General features: G+C 39.3%; 1 protein-coding gene across 6 annotated transcripts in view; it reads right to left on the minus strand.

The window, feature by feature from the left end:
* Positions 1-23688, minus strand: part of plekhg4b (pleckstrin homology domain containing, family G (with RhoGef domain) member 4B) — a 292650-nt gene that overhangs the window by 29580 nt on the left and 239382 nt on the right. For 5 of the 6 annotated variants that reach the window (XM_072283436.1, XM_072283437.1, XM_072283435.1 and 2 more), the window contains 6 exons: positions 21207-21425; positions 19418-19541; positions 12660-12753; positions 8643-8729; positions 2987-3103; positions 1676-1774 (listed from right to left, as the gene is read on the minus strand). In XM_072283436.1, the coding sequence (XP_072139537.1) occupies positions 1676-1774; positions 2987-3103; positions 8643-8729; positions 12660-12753; positions 19418-19541; positions 21207-21425 (740 nt within the window). The remainder of the gene's footprint in view (positions 1-1675; positions 1775-2986; positions 3104-8642; positions 8730-12659; positions 12754-19417; positions 19542-21206; positions 21426-23688) is intronic. The other variant, XM_072283433.1, reaches the window with a different exon arrangement.

The raw sequence follows: 23688 nt of genomic DNA on the forward strand, positions 1-23688 counted from the left end.
CAGGTTCAAACCCACCAACTCCCAATACACTTGCAACTTGTCTCTATTTTTAAGCTCTAATCCTCAGCAATAATAACTAATATTCTGTTTGCTGTCTTAATTGCTGGCTGCACTTGCATGTTAACACTTGGTGCTTCATACAGAACACACCTAGATTCTTTGATACTCTTCTGCAGTTTCTTTTTAATCGGCTTTTTGATTCATTTTACTGAAGTGCATGACCTCAAACTATCTTGCAATAAACTTCATTTGACAAGTTTTCATCCGGTCATTCAAACAGTGAATGTCCTGTTGCAGAGTCCTCATCACAGCGCACTGTCCCACCTACTTTCACATCATCAGTAAATATGGATATCTTACACTCTACCCCACTCCTGCAAGTTATTAATAAAGATTGAAGTAAATTAATGGACAAGGACGGATCCCTAATTATAGGTTTCCAGACTACAAAAGACCCATTTCTTCAATATGATAAATGAATCCATTTAGTAACATATATTCCCCAATACTACTGAGCTCTTAACTTGTGCCTTTTATGTGGCACCTTATCAAATCACTTTTGGAAATCAAGATACACTAGATCTCCTAGCTTCCTCCCATTGGCTAGTTGGTATATCCTCAAAGAACTCTACCAAATCAGTTAAAAATGATTTTGTTGGCCAGAAAGAACAATAGTCCACAAATCAGAGAATTCGAATGTATCGAGGACAGTGAAAGCGGACAGACTAATTGACTTTGTTCTTGCCACGTGCTTGGGGATGGAGGCTGCCATTTTGTGAAGAAACTCAGTTCTCCATTTTGTGTGCTTGAAGTGCTTGGCTTCATCAATGTTTTATAGAAGACACAATAATGCTCCAGGTAATCTGGACTGGAGATAATTTCCAAATAAGAAATAATCTGTGAGATGTTCTTAGGTTGGATATAACATGCAGGTTTGTGAATGTTGGGGTTGGTGCCTGCCTAGATTAATTTTAGCTGGTTGCTGATTAAGAACAAAGAGTTATAAATTATCACTGTCACCTGATGGGAAGAGGGCAATAAACGGATGCTGGCTTGGAGCAGAGCCAATAACAAGGCGTTAAAGGTCAGATATGTGACCTGTGATCAATGGCACTGGAATGCAATATTTAAATTGATAAGGAATGGATATAAAAGTGGATGCCTCATGTGTGCTGGCACTGGTAACTTCAAAGAATAACCATCACAGACACAAGCGTGAGCAACACTGAGTGGAACACGTGTCGAATGAATCGGGAGTACGGAGAATGCCTGCCTGCGTAGATTCTTTTGCGCAGGTAATACCTTGGTTATTCTTTGATTATTCAGAAGAGTCGGGGGTACTTAGCGAGTGTGCACACAAGTTATTCAGTGTATGAATTCACGTACCTGTTAGTTTAAACAATAAAGGTACTTGTCGGGAAATACAGATCCCTTTGTGCCTCAATGATCATTGTTACAAGGGGCGATTCTTATAATAATTTCCTTTTAACTGATGATGAATAACGTGCCCATCAACACAATCACTTCCAGAGAGACCATTAACTCTGGATACTTGCCCATATCCATGATTCAGAAAATCCACTTTCCAAAGGATCGTTAGGAGAGAGAAAAATTGGTGAGGAGGGTAATGGCTAGGTTCGATCTGCTGTGAGGAAGACAGAGTTATTGAATGCACCTGTGTACTGGACGGCATTCTGCTAACGTTCAGAGAGTTGATTGAATTCTTCAAGTAGATCAATGCCCTGCAGCAGTTTTTCATGAAAGGCTCCAACTTCTGAAAAAACAAACATGGAGTTTCAACTCAGATTTATCTCTCCACTGATGTGTGTCCCTTCACAGTTATAAATGGAGAGGAAGCTTTTCTCAATGCCTTTCTGGCAGGCTTTTCAGCTTGCACTCTCCATTACCATGAACACACACAAACCTCTGCTGACAGCAGAACTAACAACATTTGTATATGTTGACTTTAATGGGGAAAAATGCCTCGGCATTTGACTGAGAGCATTTCAAACAAAATTTGACACTAACCTTAAGGAGATATCAAGGCCAATGACCAAAAGCTTGCTTAAGAAGGTTTTATAGAGAATCTTACACAAGGTACGTAATTGAGAGGCAGTAGGTTTAAGGGAGGGAATTCAAGTGTTTAGAGCTCTGATGCCCAGTAGGGAACTGAATAAATGCAGTGATGATCAAGAAGCCAGAATTGGAGGGTGATGCATATTTTCGAGGCTCAAAGGGCAAGATAAGGTTAATTAAATCAACAGGGCAAAGGGAATGGTGCCATTTGTAAACAAAAAAAACTTTTAAAATGTTGTTGCTTTACCGGGCAAAACCTAGAGATATTACTTAAATAGAATTTCGAATATGTTGGGAGATCCGTGGCTCAGCTTTAGAAAGATGTACTGAAACAGTTTGAGCCGTAGGATGAGACACTGGAAAAGTCAAGCTTTATTAAAAATGTGCAAATAGCCATTCTCAGTAATGAAAACGAGCTATGAAAATGCATGCATTTATTTAACACAATAACAAGGACGTCAATAAATCAAATTTGTATTCTAATGTATGAAAAATTAAATGTTCTTATTTTTTTCTCTTTGAATGATATGATGATTTATGAGACTGTTACTGGAACTAAATTGATGCAGATTGGGGCATTTCTGTCCAGAGAAGACAAGAGGGAAATCTCAACAAGGTCCTTGTGAAACTTCATAGCATTCATGTAAACAAAATGGATTATAATTGTTCTTTTTCTTTATAGCGACATAGAGCCATAGAAAAGTGCAGCACAAAAACAGGCCTTCAGCCCATCTAGTCCATGCAGAACCATTTAAACTGCCTATTCCCATCGACCTGCACCAAGACCATAGCCCTCCATACCCCTACCATCCATGTACCAATCCAATCCTTGTTTAAACATTGAAATCAAGCTTTGAAACATTGATATTTACATGAGACTATTTCTCTAATTCAGACAGAATATACAAACCATATGGAAACGGATCCAGTCATTATGATCATAAGGAAAGGTTCCCGAAAATTCCTGTGTCAGTTGACAGCCATCAATGTGCCTGTGCAAGCCCTTCAGTGAAGTCACTATTTCATGCTGGGTTGAGGAATTAAACAAAAAAATAGTCAGTTCATGTGTGCTACTGTCAAACCTGAATGCCTCCAATACATGGTTATACAGGATAATTGAGTTGAAGCAAGGTTTATTAATATTTCCTTGCCTAAATAACTCTGTCCATAAACATCTCAAATAAGAGAACCAAATGATTTAGACTCATGTGATTAAAACAAGTTTGAACTCAGATGCACACTGAACTATACAGCATTTGTTTCAATATAAAACAATCGCCTTCACCATCATTTTGGGAGATTTTAACCAGGTCAGTCTGAAAAAATCACTGAGCGACTACCATCAGCAGATCACTTGCAATACCAGAGGAAACAACACACTGGACCATTGTTACACCACCATTAAGAATGCCTACCATGCTATTCCACGCCCTCACTTCAGGAAGTCTGATCACCTAGCTGTACTTCTACTCCCTGAGTGTAAGCAGAGACTGAAGACTGCAGCACCAGCAGTGAGGACCAAGGAGGTATGGACAAGGGAAGCACAGGAGCGCCTACAGGACTGCTCCGAATCGGTGGACTGGACTGTATTCAGCGATTCATCTTTGAACCTGGATGAGTATGCTGCAGTTGTTACCAACTTCATTAAAACCTGTGTGGATGAGTGTGTGTCTACAAAGACTTACTGTACATTCCCAAACCAAAAGCCATGGATGAACCAGGAGGTACGTTGTCTGCTGAAGGCTAGATCTGTGGCATTCAAGTCTGGTGGCCCAGGCCTGTACCAGAAAACCAGGTATGATTTGCAGAGGGCTATTTCAAGGGCGAAGAGACAATTTCGAACAAGGTTGGAGGCAACATTGGATGCATGGCGACTTTGGCAGGGTCTGCAAGACATTACTTCCTACAAAGCGAAACCCAATAGCATGAATGGTAGTGATGCTTCACTACCAGATGAACTCAACACCTTCTATGCACGCTTTGAAAGGGAAACGACAACTACAGCTGGAAGATCCCTGCTGCACCTGATGACCCTGTGACCTCTGTCTCAGAGGCCGATGTTAGGCTGTCTTTAAAGAGCGTGAACCCTCGCAAGGCAGAAGATCCCGATGGAGTACCTAGTAAGGCTCTGAAAACCTGTGCCAACCAACGAACGGGAGTATTCAAGGACATTTTCAACCTCTCACTGCTAAGGGCAGAAATTCCCACTTGCTCCAAAAAGGCAACAATTATACCGGTGCCTACGAAGAATAATGTGAGCTGCCTTAACGACTATCGCCCGGTACCACTCACATCGACAGTGATGAAATGCTTTGAGAGGTTGGTCATGACTAGACTGAATTCCTGCCTCAGCAAGGACCTTTGCAATTTGCCTATCGTCATAACAGATCAATGACAGATGCAATTTCAATGGCTCTCCACACAGCTTTAGATCACCTGGACAACACAAACACCTATGTCAGGATGCTGTTCATCGACTATAGCTCAGCATTTAATACCATCATTCCCACAATCCTGATTGAGAAGTTGCAGAACATGGGCCTCTGTACCTCCCTCTGCAACTGGATCCTCAACTTCCTAACTGAAAGATCACAATCTGTGTGGATTGGTGATAACATATCCTCCTCGCTGACGATCAACACTGGTGCACCTCAGGGGTGTGTGCTTAGCCCACTGCTCTACTCTCTATATACACATGACTGAGTGGCTAGGCATAGCTCAAATATGACCTATAAATTTGCTGCTGATACAGCCATTGTTGGTAGAATCTCAGGTGGTGACGAGAGGGTGTACAGGAGTGAGATATGCCAACTAGTGGAGTGGTGCCGCAGCAACAACCTGGCACTCAACGTCAGTAAGACGAAAGAGCTGATTGTGGACTTCAGGAAGGATAAGATGAAGGAACACATACCAATCCTCATAGAGGGATCAGAAGTGAAGAGAGCGAGCAGTTTCAAGTTCCTGGGTGTCAAGATCTCTGAGGATCTAATCTGGTCCCAACATATCAATGTAGTTATAAAGAAGGCAAGACAGTGGCTATACTTTATAATGAGTTTGAAGAGATTTGGCATGTCAACAAATACACTCAAAAACTTCTATCGTTATACTGTGGAGAGCATTCTGACAGGCTGCATCACTGTCTGGTATGGAGGAGCTTCTGCACAGGACCAAAAAAGCTGCAGAAGGTTGTAAATCTAGTCAGCTCCATCTTGAGTACTAGCCTACAAAGTACCCAGGACATCTTCAGGGAGCAGCGTCTCAGAAAGGCAGTGTCCATTATTAAGGACCTCCAGCACCCAGGGCATGCCCTTTTCTCACTGTTACCATCAGGCAGGAGGTACAGAAGCCTGAAGGCACACACTCAGTGATTCAGGAACAGCTTCTTCCCCTCTGCCATTCGATTCCTAAATGGACATTGAATCTTTGAACGCTGCCTCACTTTTTTTTTTAATATGCAGTATTTCTGTTTTTGCACATTTTTAATCTATTCAATATAGATTCAATTGGTTTACTTGTTTATTTTTATTATTATTATTTTTATTTTATTTATCATTATTATTATTTTTCTCTGCTAGATTATGTATTGCATTGAACCGCTGCTGCAAATTAACAAATTTCACGTCACATGCCGGTGATAATAAAGCAGATTCTGATTCTGATAAACTGTACTTTTTAAACACAAGAGGTACTACAGATTCTGGACGTCTAGAGCAATACACAAAATGTGCTGGAGGAGCATAGAAAGTCAGGCAGCATCAATGGATGAACAGTGCTTTTATGTTACTTTAACATTTAAATCTCAATATATTTTTGGCGCATGGTTATATTTTCCGTAAAATGGACCTTCTTTTCTGACCATTATCGCTAGTGAATTTTATCAAATACACTGCATCTGCTCAAAATTGCTATGGTAAAGATTAACCAAAAATCCTACTTTCACTGAAAGAATGGGAGCAGGACAAGAAGGCATCATTCAAAAACTAGCCCAGAGGATAAAGAATTAGCCTCTCAGCAACATGTATATGCAGAATAGGAGTATCTTAATCTCGCAAAATTCCCAAGGCATCATTTAACAGCAAACATTCCAGCAAGGATGGATCAAAGTAAACTGGAGCCAGCTTGCACATAGAGTTCACAAACCTCTGTAAGTTATTTCACTTCTTTCATAGGACAGAGTCATAGAAAAATACAGCCCTTCAGCCCATCTAGCCTGTGCCAGACCACATGGGTGTTGCCTGCAAGATCAGCACCAACTCTCCATTGCTAATTGCCCTTAACCTAAGTGGCATTCTGGATCATTTCAGAAGTTGTGAAGACCCTGGATCAATGAATATTCTTTCCCTCAGACAGCAAAAAGTCTAAGGCTATGCTGGTAAACTGAAGGACATAGTGAGTTTCATGGCCAATATTTGATTTAGTTGAGTGGAAGCTTTATACATATGGAAAATAGTCCATATTCCTCAGGGCTTCTGCACAGAACTTTGTTGTTGGAGGTAATGCTGGACAGAAAGGGTAGCAATCGTTAAATTTAAAGGTATAAGAATTAAAACACACTGTCCTACAAACTAAGTAAATGAATTGACAATGGATTTTATCTCCCCCTCGAAACATGTGCATGAACAACCATCCTCTGTGCTGCAGGTTGGAGTTGCCTTAGCTCACTACATTCAATATGCAGAAGGGTGAGGGGTACAGATGTTGGACAGATCATTATTCATCCTACAGGTTAACTCCACAAGTAGGAATCCTGTTGGAGGTGAGGTGCAGGATGTACCATAAAAGATAGAGGTGGATATTGAAGTGCTGACAGTCTTGTTCAATTCCAGTACGGAGTGAGATCAGCTCTGCGGTGGACCTACTGGTCAGAATCGTTTGTCTGCCAGCAAGCAGAAGATGTCAAAGTCAAGGTTGAGTATATTGTCATATGCACAAGTACATGTATGCACAGATGCAATGAAAATCTTACTTCTAGCAGCATCGCAGGTACACAGGCACATATAAGCAGCATTCACAAGAAAAAAAACATAAATTTAAAACATATCATGCACAATTTTTACAATAAAGAACACCATACCATCAAAATTATCTATTTTCTGCAATGTGGTCAAAGTGGTCAGAGTGTTAATAAACTGTAGTGATTAGAGTGTTTCTCGGTAGCTCATGAATGGAATGGTTGAAGTGAAGTAGCTATAAAATGGAAATTATTTTCTGGGTACAGAAAAAAAATAAGAAGGGTTCTCCAAAATTCGTCTCAATTCAGACTCAAAGTTTTTTTGTAAAATCAGGAAAGGCCATGTATGATGATTGATAGTGCCCCTGCATTTTTCTTGGGAGTTGTAACACGTTGAAGCTCATGCCATTTGTGCCTCTGTTTAGACAGTCACAGTGCCATTTGGAGAGCAGCTCTTCAGCAACAGGGAGAAGGGGTAGTAAAGCAGCCTGGTGATATATTTCCCTGCGCTAGACAGCAGTGAGATCACCTTCTACTTACTGCTCCTTTCTTCAAGATGGTGAAGATCTCAGTGTCCCTCAGGCCCCGTGGATCGTGGGAGAACTTCTTGTCAGAATTTCCTTTTGGCTATGTTTCACAACTTACTTTCAAAATAAGTTGCATTTCAGTTTATATACATCTTTAAAACCTCTTGTTGATCTGGGGTGCTGATAAAACTAAACACTGTGGGATATGTGTCAATGACCTTTGCGTTAAGGACTGGGTCTCACTAGTTCTTCAAAGTGCTCTTCCCAGCAAGTGCCAAGCTTCATCTGTTCTTGATAATACTTTAGTTTTCTTGGCTCTCAGTAGCACACTCCCTTGGATAGGCTATTGACAGCTTCAACATTGCTGAAGAAACTACAACAGTCATGGCTCTCAGAAGATTGTGCTCTTTCCACCTGTGATCTGCTCTTTAGATCCTGACCTCAGTTTCTAGTATACACAGGGCTGTGGTTTCATGGAAATTTGATTAAAGAGTATCTTCACATACTGACTTCACATAGTGGACTTTATGGCTACTCAGATACTATGAATATTCTGTGGCTTCTGTTAATTGGGATTTGTCCAGCTGACTGAGGAGAAATTTCATTGCTGGATCCAAGAGACCTATAATTCTGATCTTCATGCAACAACACTTTGGCTGCTAATTTGATTTAGGGCCAGGCTGATGGAGACAACAGTGTGGATTAGCTAGTACTCATTTCAGCAGTCATTGGTAACTATTACAATCTAAGTAATTTAGACGCCCTTGTAGTTTTGTGCTCAGATAATATTATATAACATGAGTCAGTGCCTGAATGGGATATTTTCAAGTATCTCTGGTTCTGAAGAATCAATATTAGGTATGAAAATGTTATGTTCCAAGTGTTTTGTTAGGAATACCCCACTGAAACTTTTTAGAAAGTAGATTCTGCTGCATAGAAGTTAACATATGAACTATTGGATCCATGCATTAATTGCTGTCAACACACAAACCCATGCACATAAACATGCTCCCCTCTGGCATTCGTTCCCTCAACCCATCCTCTACATGATCCCAATTAGCCCACACTTTAGTGAAGTTCTGATTTACCTGAACAAGGGGATCTCTTTCAGGTCTGAATGTTGACTCTCTATCAACCAAAACCAAGACTGAATTTATGGCATTTGGAATAGCAACCTGTTAACAAAGATTGATATATTACTAAAAGTGAGAAACATCTACATTCAAAGGTGTATGTAATCAAACTTGATATCACATTGTGTCATTTGTTCAACTTAAACATTACGGTTAATTATTCTGCTGCTTTACATGCAGATTAAAATTAACAATCTAATGCAGAGTGCTTCAGTGCCAACTTTTGCTTAAACATGAAGCTGATGCACCAATCCCTCATTTCTAATTTATATGATGCCATAGTACCAGGCACATCCAAATCCTCCTTTTGGCTCCCTGGCTAATCAACTATAGCAGTCGTCACATGAGACGTGCCATTGGTTGTAAATCTTGAATGACTTTCAGTTGTGATAAGTTACATGCTTATTTTTATTAGAACATACAATAATTCCACCGTATTGGAAAAAGGAGAATGAAGGGAATATCTGCAATGCCCAGATAGTTGAAGGTTTTTGCAGGGGCAAAATAATTAGAGATGTGGAAGGACCTGAGAATCCAGAATTCCCAAAGAACGTGCTCCCTCACCCACTTTCACATACAGACTTAATGCTTTCCTGGTGGTCAATGCAAAGTAAAGGGGTATTTGTGACATCAATGGGGAACCCAGAAGCTTCCCCTGAGACTGGACCCAGATGTTTACAAGTCAAGTGGGCAAGTGCTCTATTATTCCACCACCTTCAGCATGAAACATCCTGTCTGGTTTCTGACCCATTCCGGAGAAGGGAAAGCAGGAATCCCAGATAACCCAGGTAACAGTGCCGTGCAGAAACACTGCTCCCATTTGATAAACACCAGAGACTATGCAGATGCACAAAATCTTAAGCAAGAGACACAAATGGCTGGAGGATCTCTGCAAGTCAAGCGGAATCTATAGAGGGGAACAAACTGTCAATGTTTTTGGTCGAGGCCCTTCATAAAGACTGGAAAGAAAAGGGGAAGGAGCCAGAATAATAGGGTGGGGAGGGTTGAAGCTGGCAAATGATAGACGAGACCAGTTGAGGGGGAAGGTGTGTGGGTGATTAAGATTCTGTTTAAATAGTTGACAGCAGATGGAAGAGGTGAAAGAAGAAAGAATTTTCTTAGCGGAGCAGTGGACCATGGAAGAAAGGGAAGGAGGATGGGCAGGTGAGGAGAAGGGGTGTGAGGTAAACAAGAGTAGGAAATGGAAAAAGAGAGTGGGGTGAATCGCTGGAAGTACTGCTTCCATTTGAAGGACTGCGAGAGGGGAAATGAAGTGAAATCAGGATTTTTCTAAATTATTTTACCGCGATCCCTCTATCTTCATTCAATCTAGCATTATTGTGAACCTCCTGCAATTATTCAAAAATGGATTTAGGAAGTAAATAAGAGCCATAATCAGTACAATGCATTCCCTTTTGTACAGTGCAAATTGACATCTGAGTGCAATTCAAAATCTGAATAAATTGCTTTAACGTTTTAAAGAGAAAACCTTATCATAACCATCACAGCACAATGTAGAATAGCAAAATGTTCCAACAGTTGGTAGCTAAAAACAGAAAAGACTGCCAAAAATAATAACCTCTTGGTTTCCTATTATGGAAACAAAACATTTCAATGAACAATAAACATATGTTGGTGTAATGTTTACTGAAGTTGGAAACCCATCTCAACACAAATTTAATTAATGCACTCCTTTATAATCTTGTAGACTGTACATTTTATTACACAATTATTTATAAACTTAACAATATATCCGGATCAGTGTAGGCCTTTAAACAAACTGGTGTGCTCTGCTGGAGAATGATTGCATTCATGTTGGTGAGGGATATCAGTTATTCTCCCTCCAATAACACAGACATGCATCATTCAGCTGTGATTGCAGAATCCAATCCAATCGTATTCACGGAGCAAGGGATGGCCTTTGAGTGCAGAGATCAATAGAAGGAAGAACTGGCTTGATCTATAATCCCATCCCACAGTTTTCCCATACGTGCACAATGCGGACATTACTGCTTCACATTCCAGTGAGGTTGGGCATCTTGTAAAGATCAGCATCTCTATTGTTGATCCACAAACATCACCATCAGCTCTGCTCTTGCTGTTATCAGAGATCTCCCATACCAGCAGTGCGGTCCAAGAAAGAAGCCTGGGCCTTCTAAGTACTACACAACTCTGCCACCAGAGGGGGCCCCAGTCCCCAAAGCATCAAAAATAGTAACAGAGAAATCAACTAGAAGAGCCAGAAATCTGGCATCAAAATAGAAAATTCTAGAAACGTTCAGCTTATAAGACAGAATCCATAATGTAAAACGCCAGTCACTGGATCAAACCAACTTAAAACAATTACCATGAAGAGAAAAAGGATAAGCAAATGGAAAAGCTGGAGTAGAATGCATGAAATGTTAGAAATAAATGAAATTGAAAAAAATAAAAACAATAAATGCACAGAAGAAAACACAAAAAGGATAATAATATAATACAGAAATTGAAACAGTTAAGAACATGATATGAAGCATACATACGGTAAGCATCTACTAATAGAGTTAGTTCCAGATATTAATTTTTGTAACAATCTTAGGCAATGTCATCCGAACCACAATTCTTTCCTACTCATCTTCGCATTGGTTATTGCATTCAAATAACAGGAACTAAAAGTAAGTGCGACTGGATTTAATCATTTTTCTTGGCATAGGAGAGTCAATGGAAAAGCCTTCTTTGTAAAATCAATGCTCTTAAATAATTTGCAGGAAGCATATTTTCTTTCTCTGGATTATTACAGCAGGTAACTTAACCGTATTCTATTAACCTGCTTTGTCTCCGTGGACTAAGGATCTATGTACATAAGCTATGAAAACACATGTAAGCTTTAGTGAAGGATTGCAGAGGATATCATAACAACCTGCTTCATCTTGTCCTGGGCAAGACTCCAGATCACAACAGGAAGTTAAGGAGAGTTCAACTGGAAATAATGTATGGAAATTTATTTTGCAGAGCAAGAGTTTAATGTGCGGAGCAAAGTCGCTGGGAAGATAATAGTATAAGAAAGATGGCTTAAGTGATTCTGCCCTGCATTTCATCAGTTTGGAACTCACTGGCACTGGTGAAGGCTATAGCTCCTTCTCCACAGTATTTCCAGACATCATCAATTCCTCTTACCATCTTATTCCTATTTTCCTGGCTACTAATAAGAGGTAAAATACCACATCAGTTGTGGGATATGAATCTCATCCACTCCTCTTTATCAAGGTATATTTCCATACAACTATCTCCTTCCCTAATGCATCACATTGTCTGTATTCAAACTCCAGTACCAATGATTGAATTTCAAATCCCTTGAGTTACAGACACATACTGTGATCAACAAGCACCAGTTCATTAATTGTGTCCACAAGCTCTCATCCACATCATATCTCCGTCTAACAATGCTTTAGACATCGAATCAGAATTTTACATCATTAATTTTAAAATATTAATTGATCTTCCATCACCCTCTGCACTGACTTTTTTACTCTGACTGAACACTCAACTTCTCCAACAAAATCAATAATTGCTTTAAACACCCAGCAGGCCAAGTGGCATCTGAGAAGGAGAGACACACCGTTCAGGTCAATGATCCGTAATTACCCACATATTAAGATGTTAGGAAGGAGTACAGATAGATATAGATTGAAGACCAAGAGACAGCACATGATATCAGTGGTGGTGGTCCAGACTGAGAAAGGATGATGGTCGCTTGGTAATTACAGTTGATGTGTCTGGAGGCAGGGTAAGACCATAAGACGTAGGAGCAGAATTAGGCCATTCAGCGCATTGAATCCACTGTATAAATAGAAAGTGCTGCACTAGATTACAGGAGGGAAGAAAAAAATACAGTATTATGGTTGTGAAACATTCTGCACTACAGTTACTGGATATCTAAATGAAAAGTGATATTCTTAACATTGTCCTGCCAATTGTTGACTAGCATCTCACCTGCAGAGCAGTTAAGGCTTTGAAGAGGGTGGGTGGGGGTGAACACCTGCGAGCGTCCACTAACACAGTCAGTCCAAGTTCCCGTACTTCCTTCCTGCAACAAGCAAACTACACAATTAAGCAGTTAAACTTTAATGTGTTTCAGAATTCCATCTGTACTTTAGTTTATTATCCCCCGCCCTTCCCTACCATCACCACCTACATACACGTTTTAGGATGATAACTTGATAGCCACAAAGTTGCACCGCTGTGTAACTAATTAAACTTTAGATCATTCCAACAGAAACTTCAGTGACTGTGCATTGCATGTATTCAGAACAGCAAACAAGATGCTGGAGGAATTCAGTGTGGAGGGTAAAAGACAGTTACTGTTTTGTTTGAGACCCTTTATCTGGACCAGATGATATTGACTGTCTCATTTCCCTCCACAGATGTTGCTTGTTTTGCGAGTACCTCCAACATCTTGTATGTTACTCCAGATCCAACATCTGTGGTCTCTTGTGTCTGCATGTATTCAGACAGTAATTATGTTTGAATTTCCAGGGAGAAAGTTATGGTCCAAGCTAAGACACCAATGTAGATTGCTTGATATTTGGATAATTTAACTACATTCACAGGCAATTCAGGAGACTGTTTTATATCAGCTTCACTTTTTGCTCATTGGCTTCCTCTAGGTGAGGTACAAAACTGATACTCAACTCACACTACCAATCCCACAACTGTTAGCTGGTGCATTTACAAACTAATTAGCTTTCACCCTGATGACCAAAACAGTTGAAGTTCCTGACAAAATTGCGTAGAAGTTGGAAGCTTCATTGGGACTAGGGTAAAAAGAAACCCAAGTTCATGTGAAGATTTTCCACAGAGCTGACCCACTACAATACTGTAACACTATATGAAAATCAAAATCTGCTGGAAATTTGAAACAAAAACAAAAACGCTGGAATTACTCAATGAGTCAAACAACATGTGTGGGAAAGAGAAACAGTTAATGTTTCAGGTCAAAGAACTGACAAGGGGGTCAACCCAAAATGTCATCTCTGTTCCTCATTCGAAGGAAATAGAAACATAGAAACATAGAAAACCTACAGCACAATACAGGCCCTTCGGCCCACAAAGCTGTGCCGAACATGTCCTTACCTTAGAAATTACCTAGGGTTACCCATAACCCTCCATTTTTCTAAGCTCCATGTACCTACCCACGAATCTCTTAAAAGACCCTATCATATCCGCCTCCACCACCGTCGCCGGCAGCCCATTCCACGCACTCACCACTCTCTGCAATAAAAAACTAACCCCTGACATCTCCTCTGTACCTGCTTCCAAGCACCTTAAAACTGTGCCCTCTCGTGATAGCCATTTCAGCCCTGGGAAAAAGCCTCTGACTATCCACACGATCAATGCCTCTCATCAAATAAAGTAGCATATACACTAGATTTAGAAAAATGTGAGTAATTTTAAAATTGTTTACAATAGTAAATTTCCAGCACAAATACACGTGGAATTTGAAAAAATAAAACATAGACATTTGACCCAACATGTATGTCAGTTCTTTGAAGGAACTGTGGAAGTAATGCCACTCTGTTATCTTTCCCAATAGTTCCAATTTTAAAAGATTAGTTTTATTTGTCACCCATATATTGAAATATTGAAACATATAGGGAAACATCATGTGTGTCAATGAGCAACACAGCTTGAGGTAGTGCAGGGCGCAGGCCACAAGAGTCGCCATATTACTCGTGCCGACATAACGTGCTCACAACCTACTAAACCTAACCCGTGCACCTTTAGAATATGGGAGGAAACCAGAGCACACAAAGGAAACCATGGACATAGGAGCAGAATTAAGCCATTTGGCCCATTGAGTCTGCTCTGTCGTTCCATCATGGCTGATTCATTATACCTCTCAACTCCATTTTCCTACCTTTTCCTCGTAAACTTTGACCCCCTGATTAATCAAGAACCTATCGACCTCTGCTTTAAATATATCCAATGACTTGGCCTCCACGGCAGTCTGTGGCAAAGAATTCCACAGATTCACTACCCTCTTGCGAAAGAAATTCCTCCTCATCTCTGTTTTAAGTGGATGTCCCTCTTTTCTGATGCTGTGCGATGAGTTCATTCTTCTAAACTCCACTGAGTACAGGCACAGAGCCATCAAACACTCCTCATATATCCATCCTTTTATTCCCAGAATCATTCTCATGAACCTCCTCCAGACCTTCTCCAATTCCAGCACATCCATTCTTCGGTAAGGGGTCAACAATACTCCAAGTACTGTCTGACCAATGTCTTATAAAGCCTCAGCATTACACCCTTGCTCTTATATTCTAGTCCTCTCGATTGAATGCAAACATCACATTTGCCTTCCTTAGCACTGACTCAACCAGCAAACTAACCTTTAGGGAATCCGGAACAAGGACTCTCCAAGTTCCTTTGCACTTCTGATTTTTTAAGTTTCTCTCCATTTAGAAAATAGTCTATGCCTTTATTCCTTCTACCGAAGTGCATGACCATACATTTTCCTACTCTATATTCCCAAATGCTACCTCTTTGCCCAATCTATCCAAGTCCATCCTTGTTCCCTCAGTACTACCTGCCCCTCCACCTATCTTCCTAATGACCACAAAGCCATTAATTCCATCATCCAAATCATTGACAAATAACGGGAAAAGAAGTGGTCCTAATATGAGATTGAGTTGTGGCATTCAATACACCGAGTGCTTTTTTAATATCTGCTTTTTGCGGTATGTAAACTGCAGTCAGGATCATTGAGGAGAATCCTCTTTCTAAGTAGAACAGCAGGCGCTATTTCATTGGCTGTTCACTCAATCATTGGAAACCATGCTGAATTTGGTTTATTTTTTAAACTACGTGCTTTCAAGTACCCCAAAACCTCATCCTTAATAATTGACTCCAACATCTTCGCAACCACTGAATGCAGGCTAACTGGTCTATAATTTCCATTCTTCTTCCTTCCTCCCTTCTTAAAGAGTGGAGCGACATTTGCAATTTCCAGTCCTCTGGAACCACACCAGAATCTAGTGATTCTTGAAAGAATATTACAAACTTAATGTTTTGTTTAATGTTTTGAAGTTACAAATTCAAAGGAAGACACAGGAGTCTGAAATTTGAGTCTAACTCCGTGCTTACTTTAAGCAAGGTGTACAGGTATCACGTATACTTGAAAACACATAGATTAAAAAATAGTCCGAAGTCAGCATGGTCTATGCACAAAACCTGCAGAGTGCAATGCAGGGATCAGATAAATTTCCACTACTTAAGCAGGAAGGGTTTTGCCCTCCAACATATTCTGCCATAATGGACTTCATGCCAGAGCAACTCTTGAGAGCTGAAGACACTGATGACAAAATGCAAAGTTCCCAACAAAATGCTGGCATTTCATAGATCTGCCACGTCACAGTTTAGGGAAAAATGACTCATAAAAATAGAGACAGATGTAAAATATTCATAAAGGAAAATCTTTATTGTTTATTCCCTTGTTTGTGTAAAGGCCAGAAACATGATGACATGATTGGAAACTAAACTAAAGTTATACCTGCACTTTCCATAGGTATTCAGTCAAGTTATACTACGTCTTGATGTGCCAGGTATCTTTTCTGTTCTCAGATTTAGGATCATAATTTACTGATGCTGCAAAGGCTGTTTGACTGATTGATATCACCATGTTACCATCTTATACTCAGTCCAGCAACCTTGCCATCAATCTATCAAAAGCCATATGATTAAATTCAGTTCTCATTACATTATAGAATCATATATTATGTATTTATTGGTTTCCAATGAGGCTTTATTTTATGGAGCCTTAAGGCGTCAAAACAAGGAAAAGAGGAATGATGCATAAGGGAGGAGACTTAATGACAATACTATTCATGTATCAAGTGAGCATCATGTAGTTGTTCAAGTGATGCTCAAGTAAGTGAGATTAGGATAATCTCACAAAGAGAAAGAGCTGTAACTTTACAATAAAATATCTTGAACTGTTCAATGTGAATGCAGAGGAGATGTCCCTGCGCCTCTTGGCTCAATGAGCTACAGACAAAGGACAGCAAGTTCAAAGAATGAACAAATCATTTCTTCAAATAGCATCAAAATGGAAGTTCTGGATTTCCTCAGCTTTGGACACTTCTTGGTCCCTTTACTGATTAACAGTGCTGCAGTCAGCTCCTATGTATATCATTGGACTCTGAATTGGTCATCTGAAGTTGTGTTCAGATAGCCACCCTTCTCTCTTGTCTCAAATAGCAGGTTGGAAGAGAAAGGAGAATAATACAACGTGCCATAGTCAAGTCACCTGGCCAGTTTTAGCTCTCACCCAGGCATGTTCTATTCCACTGGAATCAAACAAATAATGTGCATAATGATTTTTCGTAAGAATTATTCCTTTCAAAGGGTATTTGAAGCATCTGATGCTGTCCAGCATTCTGTTAGGATTCAGGAGTTGAGGAATAATTGAAAAGTAAATTAATAGATTAAGAGAATATAGTCAATAAAATGCTTCAAACAACTCCCTCATGAGTGTATTTTCTTTATCAAACTAACATTTCCATCCACTTCTCTCCCAAAGTCCAACTTGCAGAGAACCCATGTCAAAACACTTCCCTAATCCTTTTTCACACAAAACCATGCAAGTCCCAAACCACAACACAAGCAATGAATCATTTTCTGAGCTTTATTTGCTTTTGTAATGTATAACCAATTAGAAAACAGCAAAGGTGCACAAACAGCAATAATTGGTCTGTTCCATTGGTCAGTTTTAAATAATGATGTTAGCTGAGCAATAAATCTTCAACAATATATCATGTGATCTTTTAGGCTTATTTAGGAATGCATACAGAATTTCAATTTCATGGCTCAAGACAATGATGGTATCTTTGAAGATGTAGCTGTCCCTCATGCCTGTTGGGAGGTGTCTGCCTCATTACACATACATGCTGGTGAGGAAGGAAAAAGAAATATGAAAGAAATCATATACCTTTTCCTCACAGTCTGTAATAAAGTATCTACACACATCCTGAGCTGAATGTGCCAAGTTTTATCGGAAAGTTTTAGTCCATGCCAGAAAACATTTGCAAGGGCTGTAGACAAACAGAAATACTTGTTTCGAGACTGCTGAGGGAACTGAATCAACACAATCTATTTTGATGTAGTTAATGGAAGTAATTTGTTTATTCTTTGAACTTGCTGTTCTCAGGCATACTTTGCTTTGTGTGTCTTCGCTTCTTTTATCTCCAATTTGAAGAGATTAGTACTCCAGCAAAGATATCTCAAAATTTGGAAATACATTCTTGTCAAAGTAAAGCTGAATTATATTCTTCTTTTCAGATTTACAAAGTTCACGTCAACAAGGCACTCTTCATTATTTAATTCGTTTGAAAATGTTGTAGTGAGATGTTCTGATCCCGTGTAACTCAAGGTAATAATGAATTGCTGGTGCTATTGAGTTAAACTTTTTTTTAAATTTTGACTTCATAACAACGAACTGTCACTGATCTATGCCCAAGTCCAAGTGACATGGAGGAAACTTCAAGGTAATCTTATTCCTCTCTCCATGTTATACTTCTTCTTCTAGTCAATGTTCAGAAACAGAGATGATAAGCTTTCAATTTGATGACTTTATTTAGTGAGAAAGCTAAAATTTGGCATGAAACAGGATTGGTATTCTTTGTTATCATATGAATTCCCAGGATTGCAATCAGGACAAAATTTTATTTAGACTTTTCACAGGATTTACTTATGTTTTAAATACTGTAAAATCATGCTAGTACTATCTATGAATGTCAGATATTTAAAGCCTATTGCGAAGCAATGGTGCATTGACAGGAGATGAATTTCTACCCAGCTTGCCTCTTGTCAGAGCCCATTAGGGCTGTCCAGTGCTGATGCCTCAGCAGTGTATCACCTGAGTGTTAAAACCCGTGCATACAGTCAGTTCAATTGCCTCTCTGCCTCTGAACGAGGTAATTGCATGAGGGCAGAAGACGGGCTTGATTCAGCACGATTCAAATTCATTTACGTGGAGAGTTCCCACTTATCGAGGTTTGCCCAGCTACCTATTTGCTGTTCAATATGCCATTTCCAGTTTTCTCCCTCAATTTCAACATGAGTGGGTTTTTTTTCTTCTGTTTCATTTGCTACCTTTGTTTTCCAAGCAGCAAAATATATCAAAATAACAGATGTTCCCAATGTGGCCACTTTGGACAAGGCCAATTAACGTCATTGCTTGAGTAAGGCAAGACATTTGAACTTCTTATTATCTAAACAATACCATCATTGTTACTGTGCCTGGTTTTTAGTGACACAGGAGAAGTAAATCCCTATCACTTTTTATGTTTCTGCAAATATAACAATTTAATGCCGATGCATGGAAGTCCACCCCAGCTCTTGTTGGTCCAGGCAGTGTTAATTTTGATGCAAAGAAGAGAAGAAATCAAAGAATTTTCCTACATCCTCAGTACAGGAATAGACGCCAGTGGAAACAAAATCAAGGAAATATTGCATTGGCTCACTGTAATCTTTGCTTCAGGGAAGGAAGTCAGCTGACCCTTCCTGATGTGAGCTGTATTTGACTCCATGTGGTTGTTTTCAGCTACTCTCTGAAATGGCCCACGAGCAATTCAGTTCAATAAGAATTGAGGTAAGGCAATAAATAGAAGTCTCATCAGTGATACTCATAATAAAAGCATTCTGAGTAAAGATAAAATATGCACCCGCATGCACACACACACTTTCCATACCTAGGAATGGTGTAGTAATACCCCAGTAAATTGGTCAGCTCTGTGCTGGGGTAACTTTGATTCAACCAGATCATGTTGTGTGTCCAAATCTGGATTACAGCTCGACCAGCTTTGTCTCTGTTCCCTACAGGATAAATCAGACAAAATGAGGTCATGAGTTCATGCTTCATTACCTTCTTATTCCCTGGCAAAAAAAAAAAATGCATTTCATTTCTATTGAAGATGCCCTCCACGTGGACAAGTGGAACATTAATATGAAAAAGTTTTCACTGTGCTCCATGGCTTTTTGGGAGATGGAATAAATGATAAGTCTTTTGGGGAAAAGAAGATCGCAAATGCTTGGTTAAATTACGGAACCTGAGGACAAGAAAGACAGAGGAAATTGTGAGTAACTTCTGATGTGGCTACTATGGGCAGGAGGTAGTGGATGACATAGCTCCGGAGGAGGCCACAAATAGGATTGAGAATTCAGAAATAACATTTCTGGGGACATGCAGCCAATGTTTGTCAGCAACTTCACACTGTGGATGAGGGATTTGCTGAGGAAGTTAGTCTGCTATCTTTTGATCCAGTGGGAAAAAGTTAATGCTAGTGATTTCCTATACTTTGGCAACACTGGCCTGCTTGCTGCAGATATATTTAGGATTGAAAAAATATACCCTAAGGCCTGATTTTACTTAGTTCCTTAAATCTACAGAAAGTGTAAAATCAGAAACCCATATATCCACATGTTTGTGTGGGCAAATGGCTTACTTCCTTTTGCTTATCTGTCAGGTGGCACTCTGTGGAAAAAAAATAATAATTCTTCACTAAGATTTGCAACTGCTATTCTTTTCCTTAAATCATTTCTGTGTTTGTCCATTGAAACACTTTTAAAAGAAGTTTCCAGTTTTTCCATAGGCCTCAAAAGGCTTCCTTCCTTTTGTCCCCCATTGGATTTGTAAGACCATTTTTTCTTTATTCTATTTCATTTGATTTGTTTATTGTTAAATCCACAAAGGTTAGCTGGAGCTTGTTGGCTTTCAGAATATATTTATCCTGCTTGGATAGAATCACAATGCTGAAGAAACTCAACTTGTTTTTGATTACATTACTTAATGTCCACCGTAGCAATTTATTTAAGATATTTGAACTGATACATCCTTCCATAGTTTTGTTTATTTCTGACTTCATGTTACATGTTACAACACAAAATATTGTAGATTTTGGAAATCTGAAACAAGTTGGGTAGCATCTATCACTCCAAATTGGTTAACATTTTTGTGATAACTACATTTCAACTGCCAAAAATTAGGGTGGATGCAACTCTTAAGATCAGAGATGAGATGCAGAAAAAGAAAAAGAAAAAGTCTGTAGTAAGTTGGAATATTCTGCTTCCCCCTTTTACATTTTACAGTTCAGTTGCTGTGTTGAGGTGGCTCAAGGTGTTGTTCCTTAATTTATTCGAAGAAAAAAAAGCAAATGGTAGAAATCTGCAAATGAAATAGGTGGGAACGTTGGTTATTTAAAGTTGTTAAATTCAGTCTTGAATCTAAAAGGCAGTAATATGGAAGTAGGAAGATTAATTGCTATTTGTTGAGCTTCTAGGTGCCTAAGCAATCAGCTAGGATGGAAAAAAATGTGGTTATTTTCAATACATTTCTGAGTAATGAGCCATCTTTATTTATCCCATGCTTTGAATTTTATCGATTTAAAAAATTCCTGCTGACACGTAAAAAAGTTAACAAGTAACTTGGTTGAAACTACTTTCTTCATTGTAACTCATTTTTTGGAGATTGACCATACCAACCTGGTAACTGAGCGATTCCTGACTGCAGCAGATCCAGGTTTACCTCGGCAGCTGTAGCAGGGAAGCTGTTGCAGGCTTGGCCACTGCGTTGAGCCTGCGCTGTGGCCTGAGGACAATCTGGTGAGGAAGGAGCCTCCGAAGATTCCAGCATCTGGTTTAAAACGGCATGGCAGCTGCCCCTCCTTCCTGTCTCAGTCACACAGCTCTGCGAGAGGCCTGCTAAAAGGAAATCAATCTCTTTAAGTGATCTTACCATGCTCTACAGCACTCCAACAATAAATGACTCAAGCCTGCACCAATTTACAAAATGATTATTCTCAACATTTTATGAAAAAAAAACAAAATTATAAAATGGGCACACTGATAAGTCACTGGGCAAAGTGCCCAAAATGTGAAAGCTCTCATTTTTCTACGTGAGATCTCAAGCTTCTTCTACCCACGCACATGATCTTTAGCAACAAAATATATTTTAAAAGTATTTTTGAAGACATTGAGAGATTTAAAAATACTTGGCAAAATCTGTCAAATACAAATTTCTAGCCATAACACATAAAACAATTATTTGGCCTTTGATGGTAATCCCCATAATAGATGATTTTTGAAATTCAAAGCCAGTGTCACTGTGTCCACAAGATAATATTGTTAATCATTTTAAATCAATCTATTCTGGGCTTCGCTCATTCTAATTGCTTCCTAACTCACATTAAGTCTGCGTAATATACAAACGTATCTCTCTCTCTCTTTCTCTCGCTCTCTCGCTCTCTAGTTGATTGTGTCCAAAACAGACAGATTATAGTCAATGGACTTAACTCTCAGTGATGATCATGTCACTGACAACAATGTGACATCAGAAACCAAGACTGAATCTTTTGAACAGTAAAGTTAATTATGGACTGTTACTGTGAAAGCATGTTTATATGGAATATGGGTTTATGAAAGGGAGATTGACTGTTTTGTACGTATCCAGTTTTATGTTGCATTAATCTAAAGGGGGAGGAAGTGTAATATATGGATCTATTTGTTCTAGAGCAATGACGCCTTTAACACTAAAAGCTGTCATCTACGCATGCACTGTTGTTTAAGTATGTACATTGTTATAGTTTGTGTTCTCTCTCTCTTTCTCCCTCCCTCCCTCCCTCCCTCCCTCTTATACATGCATGCTTAAATACCAAACAGGCATGTAAGATTTTGTTCATATCATTGCAACAAATTGAGCATGGATCTAGAATTAGTGGAAATTTGACCTTTATTGGGCAGTTTCAGTCTCCTGGTAATGTGCCAAACTAGGGTGGTTTTAAAGTGGATATACAGTGCATCTCAATTTGCTATCCTGCCAGAAATAATTTTTATAATCACAAACATAGATATGAGTCAAATTCAATGTTCTCCACCACTCAAGCTGATTATGAAAATCTAACCTTTTAGTTTGTAAATATCTATTCAGTTTATAACCTCCTGGTCATGTCTTCACTGTTGATCCATTACTATTTTTATGAGATACAACTCAAAAATAAACATAACCGTCCATTACTGGTTATGTCAAAAATGTGATGATAAAAATCCTTCTTAACACTTAGCTACCAGTTAGGATTTGTGGTAACTGCTGACCACAAATATTGTTTGGAAATCACATTAACACATTATTTTAGGATATGAAGGTGACCTAGATATCATACCACCGCATCTGCCGGTAAGGCAACAATCTAGGCCGAAGGCAGGAAAAGCCTCAGGAAACTGAGGGAGGGCACTAGGTTAGTGCAGGACGTTGTGTGCCCTCAGGACACTCTAATGCACTTCATAGTCAAATAATTTCTTCTGAATTATGGTCACTAGCTCTATGGGAAAACATAACTGACCTACAACAATGGAGAAAGAGAGCAATCCTACTTTTCAAGTGGTGCTATTTGGAGAATACATATTATCCTATAGTGCCATGAGAGTTTGCGTTGACCAGACATAGGGGAGTCCTCATTTTGACACCTCATCAGAGATGCAGGACTTCTAACATGGCACACTTTCAACATTATACAATAAACTCTAATAACCTAACACACACGAGACTTTGGAGATGCTTTATTAGTCATTTTCAAGAATATTTGATGATATTCCTAAAAACACCTTGACATGTCAAGTGACTTTTTCTCTTAGGATGTTACGCTACATTAGAATAAGTTATTCAGTGAACTGTGTACGTTAAAGAGAGAACAGGGACCGTGATCCCCTGGGGGAATACAGAAAGCAGGGCTCAGTGAGTGGAAATACAAAGCAAACATTACCCGGCAAACCAAATGCTGAATCGTCACAGTTGCTGAATAGTCATTTAGGAGACTATTGGAATTTTACCATACCCATACACCACGCCAAAATACTTTCCACTGGAACAGTGACATTGCATTTAAGCAGGATCCCAGTCTGGCTTTACAGGTTGCCTTGCTTTTGGTCTATGTAAATATTCAGTGGTGCAGCTGGGGATACATTAGGA

This window comes from Mobula birostris, chromosome 19 (assembly GCF_030028105.1).
Source record: "Mobula birostris isolate sMobBir1 chromosome 19, sMobBir1.hap1, whole genome shotgun sequence".
Taxonomy (NCBI): Eukaryota; Metazoa; Chordata; class Chondrichthyes; order Myliobatiformes; family Myliobatidae; genus Mobula; species Mobula birostris.